Source organism: Schistocerca serialis, chromosome 3 (genome assembly GCF_023864345.2).
Source record: "Schistocerca serialis cubense isolate TAMUIC-IGC-003099 chromosome 3, iqSchSeri2.2, whole genome shotgun sequence".
NCBI classification, from domain to species: Eukaryota; Metazoa; Arthropoda; class Insecta; order Orthoptera; family Acrididae; genus Schistocerca; species Schistocerca serialis.
Window position 1 is genome coordinate 943,091,368 of NC_064640.1, and position 21,025 is coordinate 943,112,392.

At 45.6% G+C, this 21,025-nt stretch overlaps 1 protein-coding gene across 1 annotated transcript in view; it reads right to left on the reverse strand.

Moving 5' to 3' along the window:
* LOC126471288 (sodium channel protein Nach-like) overlaps window positions 1-21,025 on the reverse strand; it is a 149,640-nt gene that overhangs the window by 62,405 nt on the left and 66,210 nt on the right. Inside the window, exon 5 of the mRNA XM_050099407.1 lies at window positions 19,380-19,516. Within this exon, the coding sequence (XP_049955364.1) occupies window positions 19,380-19,516 (137 nt within the window). The remainder of the gene's footprint in view (window positions 1-19,379; window positions 19,517-21,025) is intronic.

The window sequence follows — 21,025 nt, forward strand, 5'->3', positions numbered from 1 at the left end:
ATAATAGTAACAACACAGATGCGGAATAAAATCTCATGGTTTCTTCTTCTTCTTCTTCTGCTTTTACGGCCTCATTGGACCACTTCAGTCAATCATTTCTGGTCCTCTTCTTTGGTATTTTCCCCTTCCGAGTGGCCCAGTATCTCTTCATTCTTTCCGATGCTTTTCGTCGTTCCTCATCTGTAAATACCCTTTTCATTGTATGTCGTTTGTCAATTTTTGGTTTAAATCTTATTTCTGTGTCCCTCAACTTCTTTAAATTTGGCGTTTTGTTCTGCAAATCATCCAGAGTTATTTCCAGTTCTTCCATATCCTCTCTTATTTCCTTAAGCCATCCTCCTTGTTGTTTCAAATTCCAGAGTTTCTCAATAATTTTCCTTGATAATCTGGTTTCTGGTGTCCTCAAAATGTGACCACAAAAAGAGATCCTTTTCTTTCGTATAGTATCGGTGATGGGCTCCAGTTCTCTGTATACCACTTCATTTGGAACTATCCGCCATTGCCCAGCTTTTTGATATTTCTTATTTATGCATGTTCTAGCAATTCTTCTCTCTACTTTTAAAATTTTGTCAATTCTGTTTTTCTGGGTGACTTTAAAAAGAGTTTCACTTCCGTATGTAACCTCTGGTTGAACCACCGTCTTGTAATGTTTTAATTTTGTTTTAATTGATAGACATTTTTTATTGTACGTAGACCATGTTAGTTTTTGAGCTTTTATCATTTTATTAGTTCTTGCTCGCCATGCAGGTTTCTCGTCCAATTTATGTGTTATAATTTCACCCAGGTATTTAAATTGTTTCACTATTTTAATTTCCCTATTGTTCACTGTGATGTGATCTATTACAAGTGGATCCGTTACCATTATTTCAGTCTTTTCAAATGATATCTGGAGTCCTAATTTTTGTGCTATATTTTGTAAGCTTGTTATTTGTTTCGTGGCTTCCTGAATATTATTAGCTAGTAATGCTAGGTCATCAGCAAATCCCAAGCAATTTAGGTTTATTTTATCTTTCTTAGTTCCAATTTTAATATTCATAGGATTTTCCTTGTACCATTCTCTCATTACATATTCAAGAGCACAATTGAATAGCAATGGTGATAAACAATCTCCTTGTCTCAACCCTGTTTTAATCGTAAATGGTTCAGATATTTCTCCTCTAAATTTTACTTTGGATTTGGTGTTTGTTAAGGTTAACTGTATCATTTTTATTAATTTAGGATGAAGTCCAAAATTCCTTAATATTTTCATCATTGAAGATCTATGGATGCAATCATACGCCTTTTTGAAATCTACAAAGGTTATGACTAGTTGTTTTTGCCTTCTTTTGTAGACATCCATAACTAACTTCAAGGTGATTATCTGTTCTGGGCAGCTTCTCCAGGATCTAAACCCTCCTTGATATTCTCCCAGTTCCAGTTCTAGTTGATCTTTACAGCGGTTGTTTAGTATTCTTGACATGATCTTATACGTGCAGTCCAAAAGGGAAATTCCTCTATAGTTGTCTGGATTTGATTTTTCTCCTTTCTTATGTAATGGATGTATTATAGCCGTAGTCCAATTTTCTGGTAATTTCTCTTCATTCCAGATTTTTACTATGCATTGGTGTAATGCTATCTTTACTGGTTCTGCTGCATATTTCCAAAGTTCAGCAAACGTTTGATCTTCTCCACTTGCTTTGTAGTTTTTGAGTTCTTTCAAAGCTCTGTAGACCTCATTAATTGTAGGTGGATTTATATTTTCTGCTGGTGTTTTAATTGGGGTTTCTGTGTTTATCTGAAGAAGTTCTGGGGGATCTTCACAATTTAGTAACTTGTTGAATGTTTCTGCTAGAATTTCTGTATTTTTACTATTGCTATGGGCTAGGTTATTATCTTTATCTTTTAACATGGTTTATTATGAGAAACAAAACATTTTTTTAAAAAAGAGATTGCATAAGTACACAATGATTTTATTTTTTACGTTACAGCTCTTGATCAACTATTCAATGCTTTTACAGCAGCAGAGATGCGTTAAATGAGTAACAATACTTTTCTTTTTAAACAGGACATTTTATAAATGCAGAATGAATTTATTTATATGACAGCAAGTAATCAAGTAGCAGAGATTCAGCATGTTAAGATGATTTCTTTAATTATTTACCATATTTACAGTGTATAGCGAGTAGCAGCAGCAGGTGAAGAACAGCACACACACACACACACACACACACACTCTCTCTCTCTCTAACTCACTTGAGCGAATAGTGTGAGCACGGGACGGTTCCAATCCAATCCGCACAGATGAATCATTTGTTGTCATGACGTGACGTATCGACTTTCAGTTGCAGTGCAGTGTTCATCATGGTCCCATGACCGAATGACTACTTTCTGCTTCATATGAGCAGAATCATCATCAGAAAAATCAGATCCCATACACTCCTTATAGTCTTCTATCATGTTCGCTCCTGAGGTTGCTTGACCTAAATCCTTACCCCGTCCCTGGGTGGCATCTGCATCTACATGGTATGCATACATCTTCGATATGAGCCCTACAGACTCCTCAATATACGAGCCATTCGCCTTGTGCTTCATCAGGCCGATAACCTTCTTCTTCTGGGGTGTTATGTTATAAGGATTATCGGTCGTAAATACAGACATGTCGAGTTCCTCGGGATTACATCTAATTATTTCATATAGATCGCAACCCTTCACCCAACAGAGGAAACTTTCTGTATGCATACAAATATAACTTGACATCAGTGAGTTTTGGTGTGCCAAACATGTGATGGAATCTGTACATGAGAAGTTCGGAGAGACCAAGGACACATATATCGATGCAGACAGGCTTCGTGAACTCAACTGAAACCTTAGGCTACTCCACAGCGACTAGTCCTTCATTGAAGATTGTGGCCTGCTTAAAATTTGACCTTGTGACGTAATCTTTTGCATCATAACGCCCATCCCAGGGGTACAAAAAAGAATTTGCAACTGTTTCTAACATTCTCCATGATTTTGCCTAAAACTGAATTATTCATTAGTTTATCAAAATCTTTTTCATTGCAAAAGCCTTCTGTTTAGCGTTTAAATCAATATGCTCCTTCAACCAGGAATGCTGCTCGAAGGAGATGCCGCAGATGATTCTAAGAAGTCACATCCCCAACTTGAGACATCGCTAGAGGTTTTCATAGTGTAGAATATATCTCTACTTATTTCCCAGCGTTGTCATTAGCTTTGAGACGGAATCATTTCGCGGAACACACACAGGACACAATGGCAGGTCACTGTGCATGTCATGCAAATCGGCTGAATATTCCAGGTGTGCCTCCAGAACATATACCCAACTAACGTCAGCAGCGGCAACGAGGATATTCTCCTTCAGTCTCATGATTTCCTCTTTGGACAACCATCCGAAACTTCCACATGTCACAGTGGCGTATGACCTGTTCGTTGAGATTGTTCACATCCAAGTAAAGTATGTAACTCAGATCATCAGATGACCTGTACTCCCACTTACTCAGTCATGGGTTATTCACCTTGGAATACCTGTGGCCGCACTGGCAAAGTCCCCTGCGAATACCACGTTCGAGAGAAAGGAACATTTCAACATCAGTCAACATTTCAAGGTTGACACGTGTCTTTTTTAACACTGCATCCCACGAAAGTCTTGGCGCGGTGTTATAGAAGGCAGAATCCAGAATGTATGTGCCCAGACATACACTACAGAATTTCTCAAAACTGTCTGCAAGCAAGCGCATGTCTGCCTCTATGTGCAATTTAGCATGAACCTCTAAATCAGAGACGTTGAACTCCTGCCAAACGTTAACCGCATGGCAGTGCCAATGAGTTTGCTGGTGAATGCGGTTATATCAAGTAATGTGGTTTCGCGGAGTCTTTCCATCGAATTCAGGTATTCGTATGACCCCATCTTCGTTATTAGGTGAAACTTTCGATCATTGGGAAATGAATATCGACTGATATGCATATCTGTTGACGCATCGTCTCACCAAGTTTCTGAAGAGGCGCCTATATAAATCAGAGTGAAACCAGGAAGCCGAGCAATAGTCTTGGCGTCATTCGCTTGGAGGATGAAGTGTATTTTTCTACATCGTCAGGTATGAAACTGACCCTATCACACTCCAACCCAAAAGAGCTCAAGTGCTCAACTGCTCAGCAAGAAAGTAAACATCACACTCACTCAAATTATGGAAGAAGGCGAGTATGTGTCATGGTGCTTTGTACTTCAGGTTGCATGTGTTTCAGGCTACAAAGCGGGAATTCCCCGTTAGATGACAGTGATCTCTATATGGAATTTCAATTTTCCTGTCCGAAGGCAGGTCACAAATATGACATTTAACCGCCTGCTTGTAGAAGGCATCGTTCTCCTGCAGCTGCTCATTAGCATGTTCTTGCTATATAGGTCATCAACATCGCTCGCAAGCTTTTTGAGCTCAGGGAGAAGCCTTCTCACAGGATTATCCCTGAGACATATGACCCAAATTTGTGGCCTGATGCGCTTCCTCATACGGTACATGTTCTGTGAAAGTGGTTTGCTAGGCGTTGGGACCTCCTTGACAATGCGCCACAGGAAATAGCAAACACTCAAAGTCAGTGTACACAACAAAGGCACATCCGTCCTGGTGATGGCCCTTCCTAAACTCTAAGAATTTTTATTCTCAGTGGGCATTTCCACACATACCAGTTCCTGGCTCAAGCAGTCAAGCAGATGTCTTTCTAAATACTCACGCTTAGTAAAAGAGTTGAGGCATATGCGACAAAAGTGCCTTGTGTCATAATGTGTCTGTGCTTTCATAAACTGTCGCCAGCACACCCGTTGGCACACAGGTTGTGAGAAGATCGATAGTAGGCGCTGGAGCAAGTGCGGCTATTAGGACGGAGGTCAAAGACAGACTTGCAAGCAACGCGCCACAACGCTCTTTCGACCACAAGTATTTAGATCGCCGCCGCGGACCGGAATCGCCCAGTCAGTCGCAGTCTCAGTCAGAGAGTCAGAGTCTCAGTCCCTGTTCTAGTTGGAGTCTGTCAGTTCACATCACTGACCACAAGAGTTTAGTATTTATAGTGGGATTTGTACTCCACCAGCAGTGAGGCTAATGCGGACTATTACAGAAGAGCTTGTACCACAACACATGAAAGCTTAAACATAAGTAGCTTCTTGTTCTTGTAAATAAAGAACCCTGTTAATACACGTGTGCAGTTGTGTTGTAGAAAGAGGATACTGACCACCAAATAATGTCCTCTCCCTTGCTTCCCCTGGTACAAGGCTCTACAGTGGCAATGACGACACCAAAGTGGCGAAGAGGGTAATTCAGTACAGATCAAAGTTAATCAGCTTGGCCAATGATTTTGGTTACTTCTCTTGTGTTTTAGCTTGTAGGGATGATCATTTTGCGAATCTGCTGTTGTTTGTTCGTGCGTGCATTCCAGGAGGCGAGCCACACAGCTAATCAAATTTCTCTTTTCAGAGGCTTTGCTTGCTTTTTGGTATAACGTACACTCCTGGAAATGGAAAAAAGAACACATTGACACCGGTATGTCAGACCCACCATACTTGCTCCGGACACTGCGAGAGGGCTGTACAAGCAATGATCACACGCACGGCACAGCGGACACACCAGGAACCGCGGTGTTGGCCGTCGAATGGCGCTAGCTGCGCAGCATTTGTGCACCGCCGCCGTCAGTGTCAGCCAGTTTGCCGTGGCATACAGAGCTCCATCGCAGTCTTTAACACTGGTAGCATGCCGCGACAGCGTGGACGTGAACCGTATGTGCAGTTGACGGACTTTGAGCGAGGGCGTATAGTGGGCATGCGGGAGGCCGGGTGGACGTACCGCCGAATTGCTCAACACGTGGGGCGTGAGGTCTCCACAGTACATCGATGTTGTCGCCAGTGGTCGGCGGAAGGTGCACGTGCCCGTCGACCTGGGACCGGACCGCAGCGACGCACGGATGCACGCCAAGACCGTAGGATCCTACGCAGTGCCGTAGGGGACCGCACCGCCACTTCCCAGCAAATTAGGGACACTGTTGCTCCTGGGGTATCGGCGAGGACCATTCGCAACCGTCTCCATGAAGCTGGGCTACGGTCCCGCACACCGTTAGGCCGCCTTCCGCTCACGCCCCAACATCGTGCAGCCCGCCTCCAGTGGTGTCGCGACAGGCGTGAATGGAGGGACGAATGGAGACGTGTCGTCTTCAGCGATGAGAGTCGCTTCTGCCTTGGTGCCAATGATGGTCGTATGCGTGTTTGGCGCCGTGCAGGTGAGCGCCACAATCAGGACTGCATACGACCAAGGCACACAGGGCCAACACCCGGCATCATGGTGTGGGGAGCGATCTCCTACACTGGCCGTACACCACTGGTGATCGTCGAGGGGACACTGAATAGTGCACGGTACATCCAAACTGTCATCGAACCCATCGTTCTACCATTCCTAGACCGGCAAGGGAACTTGCTGTTCCAACAGGACAATGCACGTCCGCATGTATCCCGTGCCACCCAACGTGCTCTAGAAGGTGTAAGTCAACTACCCTGGCCAGCAAGATCTCCGGATCTGTCCCCCATTGAGCATGTTTGGGACTGGATGAAGCGTCGTCTGGCCGGCCGCGGTGGTCTAGCGGTTCTAGGCGCTCAGTCCGGAGCCGCACGACTGCTACGGTCGCAGGTTCGAATCCTGCCTCGGGCATGGATGTGTGTGATGTCCTTAGGTTAGTTAGGTTTAAGTAGTTCTAAGTTCTAGGGGACTGATGACCATAGATGTTAAGTCCCATAGTGCTCAGAGCCATTTGAACCATTTGAAGCGTCGTCTCACGCGGTCTGCACGTCCAGCACAAACGCTGGTCCAACTGAGGCGCCAGGTGGAAATGGCATGGCAAGCCGTTCCACAGGACTACATCCAGCATCTCTACGATCGTCTCCATGGGAGAATAGCAGCCTGCATTGCTGCGAAAGGTGGATATACACTGTACTAGTGCCCACATTGTGCATGCTCTGTTGCCTGTGTCTATGTGCCTGTGGTTCTGTCAGTGTGATCACGTGATGTATCTGACCCCAGGAATGTGTCAATAAAGTTTCCCCTTCCTGGGACAATGAATTCACGGTGTTCTTATTTCAATTTCCAGGAGTGTATTTGTGTGAACCATGGTTACCCTGCCCCCTCTACCCACTGCCACGCGCCTCAGACCCAGACGATGGATCTAACACAAGCTTCTCAGTTTCAGAACCAACAAACTGCTGCCTTGCTGACGACAATACAACAACTACTGGCTGCACAAGCGGCGTCGGCCGCAGATCCACAACAACGAGCGCGTACACAGTCGCACGGTCAGCCACATAGACATGTAAACAGATCTACAAATTTGCCCTAGATGTTTTGCTCGCCATAAAAGACACGATTGCCCGTCACGTAACGCAACGTGTTACACGTGCGCGAAAAAGTTCATGTCCAAGCAGTTTGTTTGCAACGGCACAAAAACGCCAATTTTGCCCGTTCCCAGAAAAAACAGGTTGTGCATATGAAGTCAACGCTGTGTTTTCAAAACCTACAACAGGTTCTGACAAAAGTAAGATTAAGGTTGTGCCTCACTCTCGCCCTAGTGCTACGCAACGACGTTCTAACAAAATGTCAGATTACGAATTGCTGGCCATCGTGTGAACTTCCAGTTAGATACAGGTGCCTCAGTAACGTTGCTTAATCGTGCCACGTACGAACAGTCAGGCTCACCACGCCTTTCTAAATCTAGCAGGCATCACACTGCTTACAATGGACAAAAAATTCCAGTGCTTGCACAGTGTAATTTGCCTGTCACTTACAAATCGCACACCAAGACAGTGAATTTTACTGTGTTGAAATCCAGAGGTTTAGATGCCTTTAATTTGTTTGGCCTTAGCATCCAAGACAATGTACTTTCAGCTTTTGCGCGAGAAGACAGCGTCGCTAGCTTGCATAAAGAATTTCCTGGAGTATTTTCAGACGGAATGGGAAAAGCTAATAACTTTGCAGCGCATGTTACACTGAAAGACAATGCACAGCCTAAGTTTTTCTGGGCCCGCCCCGTTCCAATTGCTTTAAGAGACAAAGTAGCCAATGAACTGGAAGAATGGTTCAAATGGCTCTGAGCACTATGGGACTTAACTTCTGAGGTCATCAGTCCCCTAGAACTTAGAACTACTTAAACCTAACTAACCTAAGCACATCACACACATCCATGCCCGAGGCAGGATTCGAACCTGCGACCGTAGCGGTCGCGCGGTTCCAGACTGTACCGCCTAGAACCGCTCGTCCACCCCGGCCGGTGCTCCCATTCAAGCTAGCCAGTGGGAAAGTTCTCTCGTTTTGTTGCCTAAGCCTTCTGGTCGCATTCGCATTTGTGTAGACTAGACGTCTACAGTCAACCCACAGACAGTAGTTGACACTTAACCGTTACCTCGCCCAGAAGAACTCATGGACAGGCTATGGGCAGGACGTAACTTTTCTGAGACAGATTTGCGTGATGCCTACTTGCAAATTCCATTGGACGAAGAATCACAGGAAGCGTTTGTTGCAAATACATGCGTACTACTGTTCAGGTATTTGAGTTGTCCCTTCAGCAGTGCTTCCGCACCCGTCATTTTTCAAGGTTATTTGGAACAGCTGGCAGCAAAAGTGCCATTTTGTTCAAACTACCTAGACGATATTGTCGTCTCAAGTCGTACACCACAGGAACATATTGATAATTTGCGTACTCTTTTTAGAGCGTTGTCAAAAGCAGGACTCAAGTGTTGTCTCGAAAGGTGACTTTTTTCAAACTGAGTTCCAGTGCTTAGGTCATGTGATAAACAGTCAGGGTATGCACCCCCTCCAGTCTCATTTGCTTGAGATCCGTGACCCGCATCTTCCTCACAATGTGTCTGAACTGCAGTCAGTATTAGGCAAAATGACGTGCTACATTCGTTTGACCGATGACCGTAGCAGTCTGGTCGCTTTAATCCCACAAACGACATTCGTTTCTTACCGAATGCCGCTCAGATCGCGGCTCCACTGCACGTCGCAAAAAGGTACCTTTTGTGTGGACTGAAGATTGAAAGACGCATTTCAGAAACTAAAATATGCATTCCTTAGTGACAGATGTTTAGTGCATTTTGATCCTACCAATCCAGTAGTTTTGCAAGTCGACGCTTCTTCCTACGGAATCGGCGCTGTGCTTTCACACAGAATAGGCGCACGAGACAGACCTATTACTTTTACCTCAAAATTGTTAACTCCAACTCAGTGCAATTATTCTTAAATTGAAAAAGAAGCTCTTGCTATTGTGAATGGTGTGACAAAGTTCCATCACTATTTGTATGGTCGCAAGTTCTATTTAGTGACAGATCGCAAGTCTTTGCACTACTTGTTTCATCCGTCAAAGCCGGATCGTACACGCACTGTTCAAAAATTGCAACGCTGGGCTTTGTTGCTTTTGCAGTACCAGTATGAAACTGTGTACAGACCTACGGCAAAGCATGGCAATGCAGGCGCCCATGTCGCCTTCCGATAGGCCCAGACTCTGAATTTGATGCATCTACCACATCTTGTTGCCAAATCGATGCGCAGGACTCTAAATTGCTGGAATCTTTTCCCTTGAACTACAGAAAAATTGCGCAGGCCACGGAAGCAGACCAAGATCTCAAGATTTTGTTGCATTACTTTCGCAACTTTTGGCCTCGTTCATTGGACAGTATCCAGAACTCAACTGTGCACCGATATTTTACACGTCGGCACCTTTTCGGTACAACAAGGTGTGGTTCTAGTTCAAAATGACAATGGACAATGGCGTGTGCTTATTCCCAAAGTGTTGCAAAAGGATGTGGTGCGATTGCTCCACCAAGGACATTGGGGAATTGTTCACACTAAACAGATAGCGCGACGGCGCTTTTCTTGGCAGGGCATGAACGCCCACATTGAGCAGATGACATCACAGTGTCGCGCATGCGCAGAGAACCAATGCGCTCCACCACAGACATTTTCAGCTTTGCCTAAGACACAATCGCCATGGCAACAGGAATGTTATTGTCGTGTAACCACTCCGCCGCAGGCCGTGCATTATGGACAGGTGCTCGATTGTGTTGAAAGATGCAATCACCATCCCCGACTTGCTCTTCAACAGTGGGAAGCAAGAAGGTGCTTAAAACATCAATGTAGACCTGTCCTGTGATAGCGCAACGCAAAACAACAAGGGGTGCAAGCCCCCTCCATGAAAAACACGACTACACCATAACACCACCGCCTCCGAATTTTACTGTTGGCACTACACATGCTGGCAGATGATTTTCACCGGGCATTCGACATACCCACACCCTGCCATCGGATCGCCACATTGTGTACCGTGATTCTCCACTCCACACTACGTTTTTCTACTGTTCAATCGCCCAATGTTTACGCCCCTTACATAATACGAGGCGTCGTTTGGCATTTACCGGTGTGATGTGTGGCTTATGAGCTGCCGCTCGACCATGAAATCCATGTTTCTCACCTCCCGCCGGTCATAGTACTCACAGTAGACCTTGATGCACTTCGGAATTTCTGTGTGATGGTCTGGATAGATGTCTGCCCATTACACATTACGACCCTCTTCAACTGTCGGCGGTCTCTGTCAGCCAACAGAAGAGGACGGCCTATAGGCTTTTGTGCTATACTTGTCTCTTCACGTTTCCACTTCACTATCACATCGGAAACAGTGGACCTAGGGATGTTTGGGACTGTGGAAATCTCGCGTACAGACGTATGACACAAGTAACACCCAATCACCTGACCACGTTCGAAGTTCCGCAGAGGGCCCCATTCTGCTCTCTCATGATGTCTAGTGATTACAGAGGTCGCTGATATGGAGTACCTCGCAGTAGGTGGCAGCGCAATGCACCTAATTTGAAAAACGTATGTTTTTGAGGTGTCCGGATACTTTTGATCACATGGTGTATATGGGACTACTGGGAAAGACTGTGTATGTAGTATGGACTAGTCGTCATTGAGGTGCGAATTCGTCGCGATATTACTCTCTACACGAATCGTACTGACTGGTAATATGTCTGCTGGCTGATGCTACTCATAAATTTTATCAGTATTGTGATCCTGCACTTGTCCTCCCTAGAAATATAGTACCGATTTTACTGAACCTTTGTGACTAAACCCCTGTGTATCTTCTGATATTTTTATCTTTGTTTTAAACGTATTAGTGTTTGCTAGTAACTCAAATCCTTTTACAAATCATTTTATATAAGCATTTAAATCGCCAATGTCATAGTAGGCAGGAGATATTACCATAAGTTCGCCACTCCCTAAATGCAGTTTATTATTTACTTAGCCGGCCGCTGTGGCCGAGCGGTTCTAGGTGCTTCAGTCCCGAACCGCGCGACCGCTACGGTCGTAGGTTCGAATCCTGCCTCGGGCATGGATGTGTGTGATGTCCTTCGGTTAGATAGGTTTAAGTAATTCTAAGTTTAGGGGACTGATGACCTCAGATGTAAAGTCCCGTAGTGCTCAGAGACATTTGAACCATTTATTATTTACGTCAGTGACATTAGCTATGTTGTGTGTTTCAAGACCGATCAGTGCTATACTCAGCTCTCCCCTGCTCAGATCTGTTGGAGGAAAGTAGTTTGCTTTTAATTATTTAATTCAGACGAACGTTCTTTTAGAGTTAGAGTGTACGACGTCGCATCTTGATTTCGAATGATCATAGTCACCAATTTGTTTATGGAAGATTTTGAGGATACGGGGATACGGCACTAAAGACGGCATCCTTAAGACCAACTTGTTTTTGGAAATACATCGACGATACGTGTATGGTATTGGCACATGGCAGGGATATTCTAGATCGCTTCCTATATCATTTTAATTGTCTGCATCCCAATATTACGTTCACGATGGCAGTTGAAAATGATGGAAAACTTCCGTTTTTAGATGTCTGCAGGAGGGATGATAGGACATTAGGACACAGTGTCTATCGTAAGCCAACGCATATGGACCGATATCTTGATGCATCAAGTTATCATCCATCGTTCCGACGCAAAGGAGTCCTGCGTACATTGGTACAAAGAGGTTATGCCGTCTCAGATGCAGATAGTTTGACAGAAGAACTGGTTCATCTAAAGACAGTGTTCAAGCAGAATGGTAATACCGTCAGTGAGATCCGTCGCGCTCTACGGACTGGACCTTCGCGGTAACCGGCAGAAAATACAAGCAAACTGGTTGCGTTCCTACCTTTCGTGGTAAGCATATCTTCAAAAATAGGAAGAATTTTAATAGATTTGACATTAAAAGTGTATTCAGTCCTCCAGCTAAACTTGAGGGCTGCTTGGCTCAGTGAAGGATGATTCAGGTTTGAGGAAGCCCGGTGTCTAAAAAATTCCCCGCCATTTCGGGAAAGCCTATATTGGACTAATTATATGTACGGTCCAGGCTCGATGCGTGGAGCATCATCGCCACACGCTTTTATTTCAGCCACAAAAATCTGCGGTTGCGGAACATTATTTTACTGAAGGGCATAAAATGTTGTATGATGAGACAAAGGTGGTTACCCCTGCGTCAAGTTATTGGGATTATGTAGTAAAAGAAGCTATTGAAATGCGGCTATCTGACAGTATCATAAACAGAGATAAGGGGTAACTCTTAAGTTAGAGTTGGAACCCTGTTTTGTTTGATATTAAAAAACAACTATCCTTGTTTCGGTAATTAAAAGCACAGTGTTGGATAGTGATTTATCGTTCAGTGAGTTTTCACCACTGGTGCGCTGTCGTGCGTTGTGTTAGAGGGCAATTCTGTTCGCGCACGCGCCGTGGTCCTACAGGCGATGTATGAAGGAGCGGCAGCAACGGTTTGATTTCAGTTCCAGCAAGTTAGTGCGACGGGCTAATCACGAGAAGATAGCGACCAGTTGTAGGTCCAATATATTGTGTCAAGATGACGTTATGTACCGGCTGGAGACACGATATGAATAACATTGTACAATACCTGCTTCCCGTCGGTGAAGTAACGACACATTTCTTCAGGCGGTCTTAAATCGTGGTTCAAAAATGGGTTCAAATGGCTCTGAGCACTATGGGACTTAACATCTGAGGTCATCAGTCCCCTAGAACTTAGAACTACTTAAACCTAACTAACCTAAGCACATCACACACATCCATGCCCGAGGCAGGATTCGAACCTGCGAGCGTAGCGGTCAATCGGTTCCAGACTGAAGCGCCTAGAACTGCACGGCCACACCGGCCGGCTCTTAAATCGTGGAATGAGTCAAAGTAGTAGATGGTATTCCGTTTTTTCAACATACGCAAGCCAGTGAGTTCCATATCCTCCCACGACATCTAAATTAACGATCCCACATTCTTTAGATTCCACATTGCATCGGTAATGCATTCCGCATAAACACGCTGCGAAACTCAAGATTTTGAGTTTTCTGTTGAATTTAAGCAGATCTGTGTTTGTAATCGGTCTGTCCGGTAGTATCTATATGGATTTTTGTTCCTTCTACCCATGCCGTTCCCCGTATGGTTTTAAATATATGACTTTAAAGATAGCGATGGCCTCCTCGCCCATATTCTGCCTTTGAGCGTCTTTTAATTGCTTCTCAGCGTTTCGGGCATTTTTACTACTTGAGTTATGGCAGCAGTTCCACCAGTTAACGAACCAATGGCTGATAGCCTTGCAAATCCAGGGATTAGAAACGGAATTATTCCGCCATATATCTTCGGTACTGGCAGGACGTTAGGCAAAATGCCTTTTCCTTCCCCTTTTCTGCCTCAAAGCACCTTTCGCCACTGTCAGCGCTAATTGATGCTATTTTTGAAGATAATTCCAGCACCCAGTTTAAGATTGGCACGCACTGCCTTAACAACCACGAATGCAACAATACATCACCTGATACCAGTATCCTTTCGTCGATGTATCTGTCTAGCCTTATCAGATAATATTTGGTCTGCAATGCGACGATCTTTATGTGTAGCGTAAGCAATGTCGTGCTCTTTCACTGTGTTGTTTAGTAAATTAATTCCCTTGTTACCAAGGTCTCGGTACTGTCTCAATTTCGTTCCAGGTCCACAAAAACTGAATCCTGGCATATGGAGTTGGAATGGTAGATTCTCGAGAATGCAGCCATAACTCTGTTGATACGTTCCCTAGCACTCATGTCACGTTACCGGGTGTTTTGAGGTTTGCTTTTCCTGTTATACAGAAAACTGCTAGCATTCACCCAACTGTTCTGCTTTAATGAGAAGCCAAGTCATTTCACCAGTGCTCTGTTCCCCCCATGTCTTATGACACGCTCTACAAGGAACACGTTCGGTTCAGAAATTTCCTGTAATTCCTTTGTGTAGAGGTTCCCTGTGATTTCTTAGCTATCACTGTCTTTTAAGATGTACATTTATCAGCCAGAACATTATGGCCACCGACCTACTATCGATATAAACCCGTTCAGGCGATGGCAGCGTCACCTGACTAGTCAGACGCACACACGTTGCATGTAGTATCAATGAGCGTGCTGTATGTGTGTAAAATGGGGAAGGAGCGCGATCTATCTGATTTTGACTGAGGGGAGATTGTGATGGCCCGGAGCCTCAGCACGAGAATTTCCGAAACTGCACGACTAGCGAGTTGTTCGAGGAGTGCTGTGGTGAGTTCCTTCAACATGTGGAGAAACCAAGGTGAAATCATGTTCAGACGTCTTGAGCAGTGAGATGACAGGGTTTCCAATACACTTTGATATCAAACTGATATGCAAATTAATTAAATTGTGATAGATCAAAGTCCTTAACCTGTTGTTCTGCTAAGTGGTTTATGACCCCCTGCGGATAATCTGTCCTTCTGAGATCCATTTCCCTTCCCTTCCCTTTCCTCTCCTTCCCTTCCCTTCCCTTCCACACCCCGATCCTCACCAATCCCCTCCCTTCCCCACCCCTCCCCACCCCTCCCAACACCTCCCCTCCACTCCCCTCCCTTCTTCTCCCCTCTCCTCCCTACATCTCTGCTCACCTCCACTCCTCTCCTCTCCCCTCCCCTCCTCCCATCCCCTCACTTCCACAGCCCTCCACTCCCTTCCCCTCTACTCCCCCCTCCCCCTCCCTTCCCCACTCCTCGCCTCCGCTCCCCTCCCCTCCCCTGACTTGTTTTCTAATTCATGCATCTGCTGTCCTGTCCCTTTTAAGTCCTACGAGTGACGTATGTGTGTAAGAGCAAGGAAGTGCAATTCTCTGTCTGTATTTCTGTTTCAGGTGGGACCTCCTTCAAAAATATGTTAACATGGGTTAGCATGTCGAGGAGGACTCTCACAGTTCATATTGTCTATTGGGTATGTAGTATAGTTTGCTCACCATACCCCATACACTTTCCTAAGAGTATCAGTTTACCCAATTCTTCCACAGTCTATTGGTTCGTGACTACCACAAAACACTGTTAATCTTTCCTCTTTAGGCGCTATGTAGATCCATTCATTCGATTACATGGCTGTCCAAATGCTATTCGTGATCGATACTGTTTTCTTGATACAGTATTTGGAAGCTCTTTCGGCTACTCCAACAGATTTGTCTCACAGGGCGTGTGCTCTCGTGTTGTTTTAATCGTAAATGTGAGTTTGCATATCGTTTGGACTTGTGGTGGTGGTGGTTGTTGGGATGTTTAAGGGGGACTAAACAGCTAAGGTCAGCAGTCCCCCATTCCAAAAACAGGCGAGACATAAATTCGCGGAGCAGGTAAAACCCCAAGGGGAAGGAAACTCCCCCCCCCCCCCCCCAGGCACTAAAAGAACACAAATGAGGCAACGAACACTACAGACAAGAAGAGGACAGATAAACACCAGACAGAAAGTAACAGAAGAAAAGAAGATGGCCGGAGACTGGTTGACTGACCACGAGAACAAGAAAAGGGCAAGAGTCAACCATCTTACGACACACTAAAATCTGCAACCAAATATGAGAGACTCGAGGACAAGAGACACAGAAAGGGAAAGGTGCAGGACCCCCCTAAATGGAACCATAAAAAGGACTACCACGGATAAAATTTAAAACATCGTCAGCCATGGAGGCATCGTCGCATAAAACCAAAGTGCCCGGGAGATTAAAAGATTCCCGGAGGGTGCGCAGTCGGGGACACTCCAACAAAATGTGGGCGACCGTCAGCCGGGACCGACACCGACACAGGGGGGGATCCTCCTGACGCAGAAGATGGCCGTGCGTCAGGTAGGTATGGCCGATGCGGAGCCGACACAGGATTACAGAGTCCCTGCGAGAAGCCCGCAGGGAGGACCACCACACATCGGTCGTCTCCTTAACAGCCCGCAGTTTATTCGGGGATGTCAGGCCACGCCGCTCAGCAGCCCACATCCCAAGCACCTGACGGCGCAACACCAACCGCTGATCACGAGCCGGGAGGCCGATCTCCAAAGCTGGGGCGTCGATCGCACCTTTGGCCAGCCTGTCGACACGTTCGTTCCCCAGGATACCAACGTGACCTGGCGTCCAAATAAAGACCACCGAACGACCAGAGCGGGTAATGGCGGAAACAGACTCCTGAATAGAGGACACCAGAGGAGAAGAGGTATAGCAGCGGTCGATGGCTTGGAGGCTGCTCAGGGAGTCACTGCAGATGACGATGGACGTACCTGAGCAGGAACGCATATGCTCAAGAGCGCGCAATATGGCCACCAGCTCTGCAGCAAAAATACTTCAGCCATCCGGCAAGGAGCGCTGTTCAACATGGGCAGCGTGAGCAAAAGCGTAGACAGTGCGACCAGTTTGGACTTGTAATATTGCTCTGCAATCTAGCTGATCCTGTTATAACGCAGCAGGCTGTTGTTCGGCATCGTCTATTTAAAGATACTCCATTTATGAAGCCAAATTTACGTACCTGTCCTCCTTTCTCTTTACGGGTAGTGGCAGAACCGCGTATAAATTGACAGCTTGGCTCTCTACTAGGAGTACTGAGCTAAGTACTCTTACGTGTCGGTCAGGAACACATCTGTTTCTGTTATTCGGAGGACCCTGCATCCATTCTCTTCTTTAAGGTGTGGTGGAAACTTCTTGTTGGCGACATCACCCTGATAACTCGGAGGTATTCTATCCCCTGTGCTTCTTCTCTTAATGCTAGATCTACTGCTTGTGCTGGCGTTAAATCCTCTCCTCGTGCTCTCACGTCTGTTCTAGTCTCTTCATCTTCGATTCCATGTATGAACACTGGTCACGCCAGCTTCCCAATTACAGCATGGCTTCCCGGAACGTCTCGTTCCCTCCTCACTCCACGGACGTATTCTCGAAACTGGTGTTGCAATGTGTCAATACGATTCGCTCACTTGGTCATACTTTCGGCCCTGTTCTGCCTAATAGAGAATAATAAACACGTACGGTAACCTAAGTCCGTTTTGTCTCATAGTTCTCCAATAAAATTCCTTTCACGTCTGCCCAAGTAGCTGTCAAACCGCGTACAAGTAATTTGCTCTGAGATGCGCCCACAGTCCTAGTTTTAGAAAGAATTAATAGTGTTTTATGACTATGGCTGGGCGTTAGTTCGAATGCTGCGTCACAGTTGTCTACGAAGTCTCTAAAGTTACTCTTCATTTTCGTCAAAAGCTCTCGGTAGTAACTTAAATGAGTCAGAAAAAGCTGCATGTTCAACGGGGAAGTCACTACCAGTTTTAGATTAGATGTTTTTTCGTCCGTTTTCGCAGCGTAGACCCCGTTTCCATACTATGCTGTTATACACTCACCGTGTTTCTCGGTCAGGCGTTGCGCTCTGTTGTCGTCCCATGCAGGCAAAAGGTAGGAATTCGGTGCGATCAGCATACACGTGCCACTGATTCAAGTGTCGGTGTCCCCGACCTCCAGTGTCATAACTGCTCCTAAGGGGACCCTGTTGTTCACTGTTGAGAACTGCTCGCTGCGCTCTCAGAATTCTTCGTCACGGGACGGGACTTCTTCACGCGTTCTTCTTCTTGCCTCGCTCGTGCTGTACACTATGAAGGACTGTTTTGCCTGTGCACCATAACTGAACTACCTCGAAAGTTCAAGCCTATTCGTCCTAAGACGGAGCTTGCTAGTTTTCGTAAGAGAAAACCCTATCATCAGTACTCTATAGCACCTTACTTCTTAGTGAAAGTACTCAGCCAGGAATCGAAACCTGGACCTCAACCCTGACACCAGTTTTATATATCGTAGCCCGACGTGGGTCGCGACATACTTACTGTAAAAGCTCACGCTCAGATCACAGGTGAAGCGGGATTTTTGGTCATCCGTTTCTTGGTACGCGAGCGGCTGCGTACATGAGTGAAACAGCGACGGGGTCAAGCTGAGAATTTTCAGGTCTTAGTGGTTGGAGACAGTACACAATTACTTGTATGTTCGCATTCGGGAGGACGACGGTTCAATCCCGCGTCCGGCCATCCTGATTTAGGTTTTCCGTGATTTCCCTAAATCACTCCAGGCAAATGCCGGGATGGTTCCTCTGAAAGGGCACGGCCGACTTCCTTCCCCATCCTTCCATAATCCGATGAGACCGATGACCACGCTGTCTGGTCTCCTTCCCCAAACCAACCAACCAACTTGTATGTTAGGCAAAGGAGGTAGGCATGGAGAACATAGGAAAAGTGAGACTCTATATTGACTTACTCGTTGAATTTTCTTGCTTCATCACGTGTTAGCAATGAACATGCGGAAGAGCACAGCCGCTAGTTTCTTGAATCTTAGATGAGGCTTACTAGATTCTCCAGTCAGTTGCCAGAACAAATTACCTTCCCAGCTTATAACTTTCTTAAGATTCGGGTATACACTGCAGTGTACGGTACTGTACACCACGAATTGTGAAAGCTTATGTTGCTTTAATTGAACCTTTACGTTCTAGTACTCGTTGCTAAGGAACGGACATAAAGACAAGGCTCCATGTAGACAAATGTACGATGGAAACTAATAACCCTAGCCCAGATGTACGTAAAGGCAAGCTTTTTCAAGTTCTTCTTGGTGCGCGAAGTTAACTGAGTCTGACATACGAATAATATTTGCTGTAGGCTCATCCATCCGAAGCTGTCGTCGTTCACCAGGACTCTCGAACTGTGCCGAACTCTTGAACTCTACTTTGCTTGGCGCTTGAGGGCCTCTATATACGGCGTTTGATGGTGTTGGCTTACAAATTGAACGTGATTGCGTCGCATTTTACCTCCAGTTCGGTGTGCGTCAAATCAGCGGTTTCTCAGTGCGTATCCTGTTAATGGACAGACGAGAGCGGCTTCCACTGTGCGTCTCAACCTAAGTTACAAGACTTACAGTTGTAGTCATACTTGGATGAGCTTTTCTTTTTTTCTGGCAATCTTACATGATTCGATCATTACAATACAAAGGTAAATATGACATAAATGTTACAGTAATTGAATGAAACAATATTACTTACGGTGTTGCATGACGTGAGTTGAAAGAAAAGCAGAAACCAACTTCAGTGTAGATGGGAAAAAATCGTTCGCAACAGTCGAACTTCTGCGACAACTTGAATGTACAGTTTTGCAGTAGATCCTTACATCTCTTCACCAGCTGAAAAAAAAGAAGTAAATAACTTAGCAGTTTTCTTAGCAGTTTCAAAGAGTATTTAGAAGTGAAATAAAGTTATTTATGGAAGTTACAACTATAGACTGTTTTATTGCACTGCTCTTAACACGAAAAATCACGGATCTAACCGCTCAACTACAGGGAACACCTAATTAAAGTTACAGTTCCAAAACGCTGTAGAGAAAGAACCACTGCTCAGAATAAGGTCAAATTTGAACAGCATATTATTGGTGTAGGTGGAAACGTCATGAAAGAAAAAAGACAATTTGACCAAAAAGTGGTACTGTAAGTGTTAGAGTATGCACACCAGAAGACGCGCGGGCCGCGGCTGTTCCTCGGGTGGCGTCCGGGACGCCCCACATGACTGTCTCAATGAAGGATCTCGCACTGCTGGTAGAGCTCTTTTACAAGATCGGTTATTGTGCGTCAGTAGCGGTATGAAATAAGACGTGGGTTCGGTTTCTGCTACGGCTTCGGAGAAAATGATTACAAAATTCGAAAAGACAGGTTCTTTTGAAGAGCAATGTGGTAGAGGGAGGAAAGCAGTTGATCCAACATCTTTCGATGGGGTGGCCACGGCCGTGCAGGAGGTGTCGAGGCGTGGTGTGCAGACATGCAGTGCTCGGTGCATAAAATCCTGAGAATCATTCTGCATTGCTATCCCTATAGAAACACCCATCCTCAGAAGTTGCTTCCTGTTGACCTGTCAGCAAGACAAACATTCGCTCTGGAATTTCTTGCTCGCTTGGAAGTGGACAATAAATGGCCATGGAACATTCTGTAGACAGTCGAAGCACATTTTCATCTCCAAGAACATGTCAATATGCAGAATATGGACAACGAAAATTCCGCACACTCATCAACCGGTACCCCTTCAGTCTGCAAATGTGACTATGTGGCGCGGGTTGACAGCATCTTTTATCCTAGGGCCGTGTTTTTACGAGGAGTTGAGTCCTGCAGATCCTGTTACCTGTACCGTAACTGGTAAACAGTATGAGAATCTTTTGCGTACCAACGTCATTCAAACCCTACGACAGCGTGCACGTGTGGATGCTAGAACTATCAGCACTCATTTTCCTACAACTTGGAAGTCCAGATCACCTGATCTTAATGTCCGCCCCCGCTATCTGAGTGGTCATTCCCGCTTCGCGCGTCGGGCGACTAGGTTGTGCTATTAGTTCCGCCTCTACCGTAGCACCGGCCGCGGTGGCCGTGCGGTTCTAGGCGCTACAGTCCGGAACCACGGGACTGCTACGGTCGCAGGTTCGAATCCTGCCTCGGGCATGGATGTGTGTGATGTCCTTAGGTTAGTTAGGTTTAAGTAGTTCTAAGTTCTAGGGGACTGATGACCTAAGATGTTAAGTCCCATAGTGCTCAGAGTCTACCGTAGCGCTGCGTGTTTTGCTCGTGTCCGTTTAGTGTCGTATTGGTCTCCGTGCGCGTCGCATCGCTGGTTGTAGGCTAGTGTTCGGTGTTCGTGCGGCCCTTCCTGTC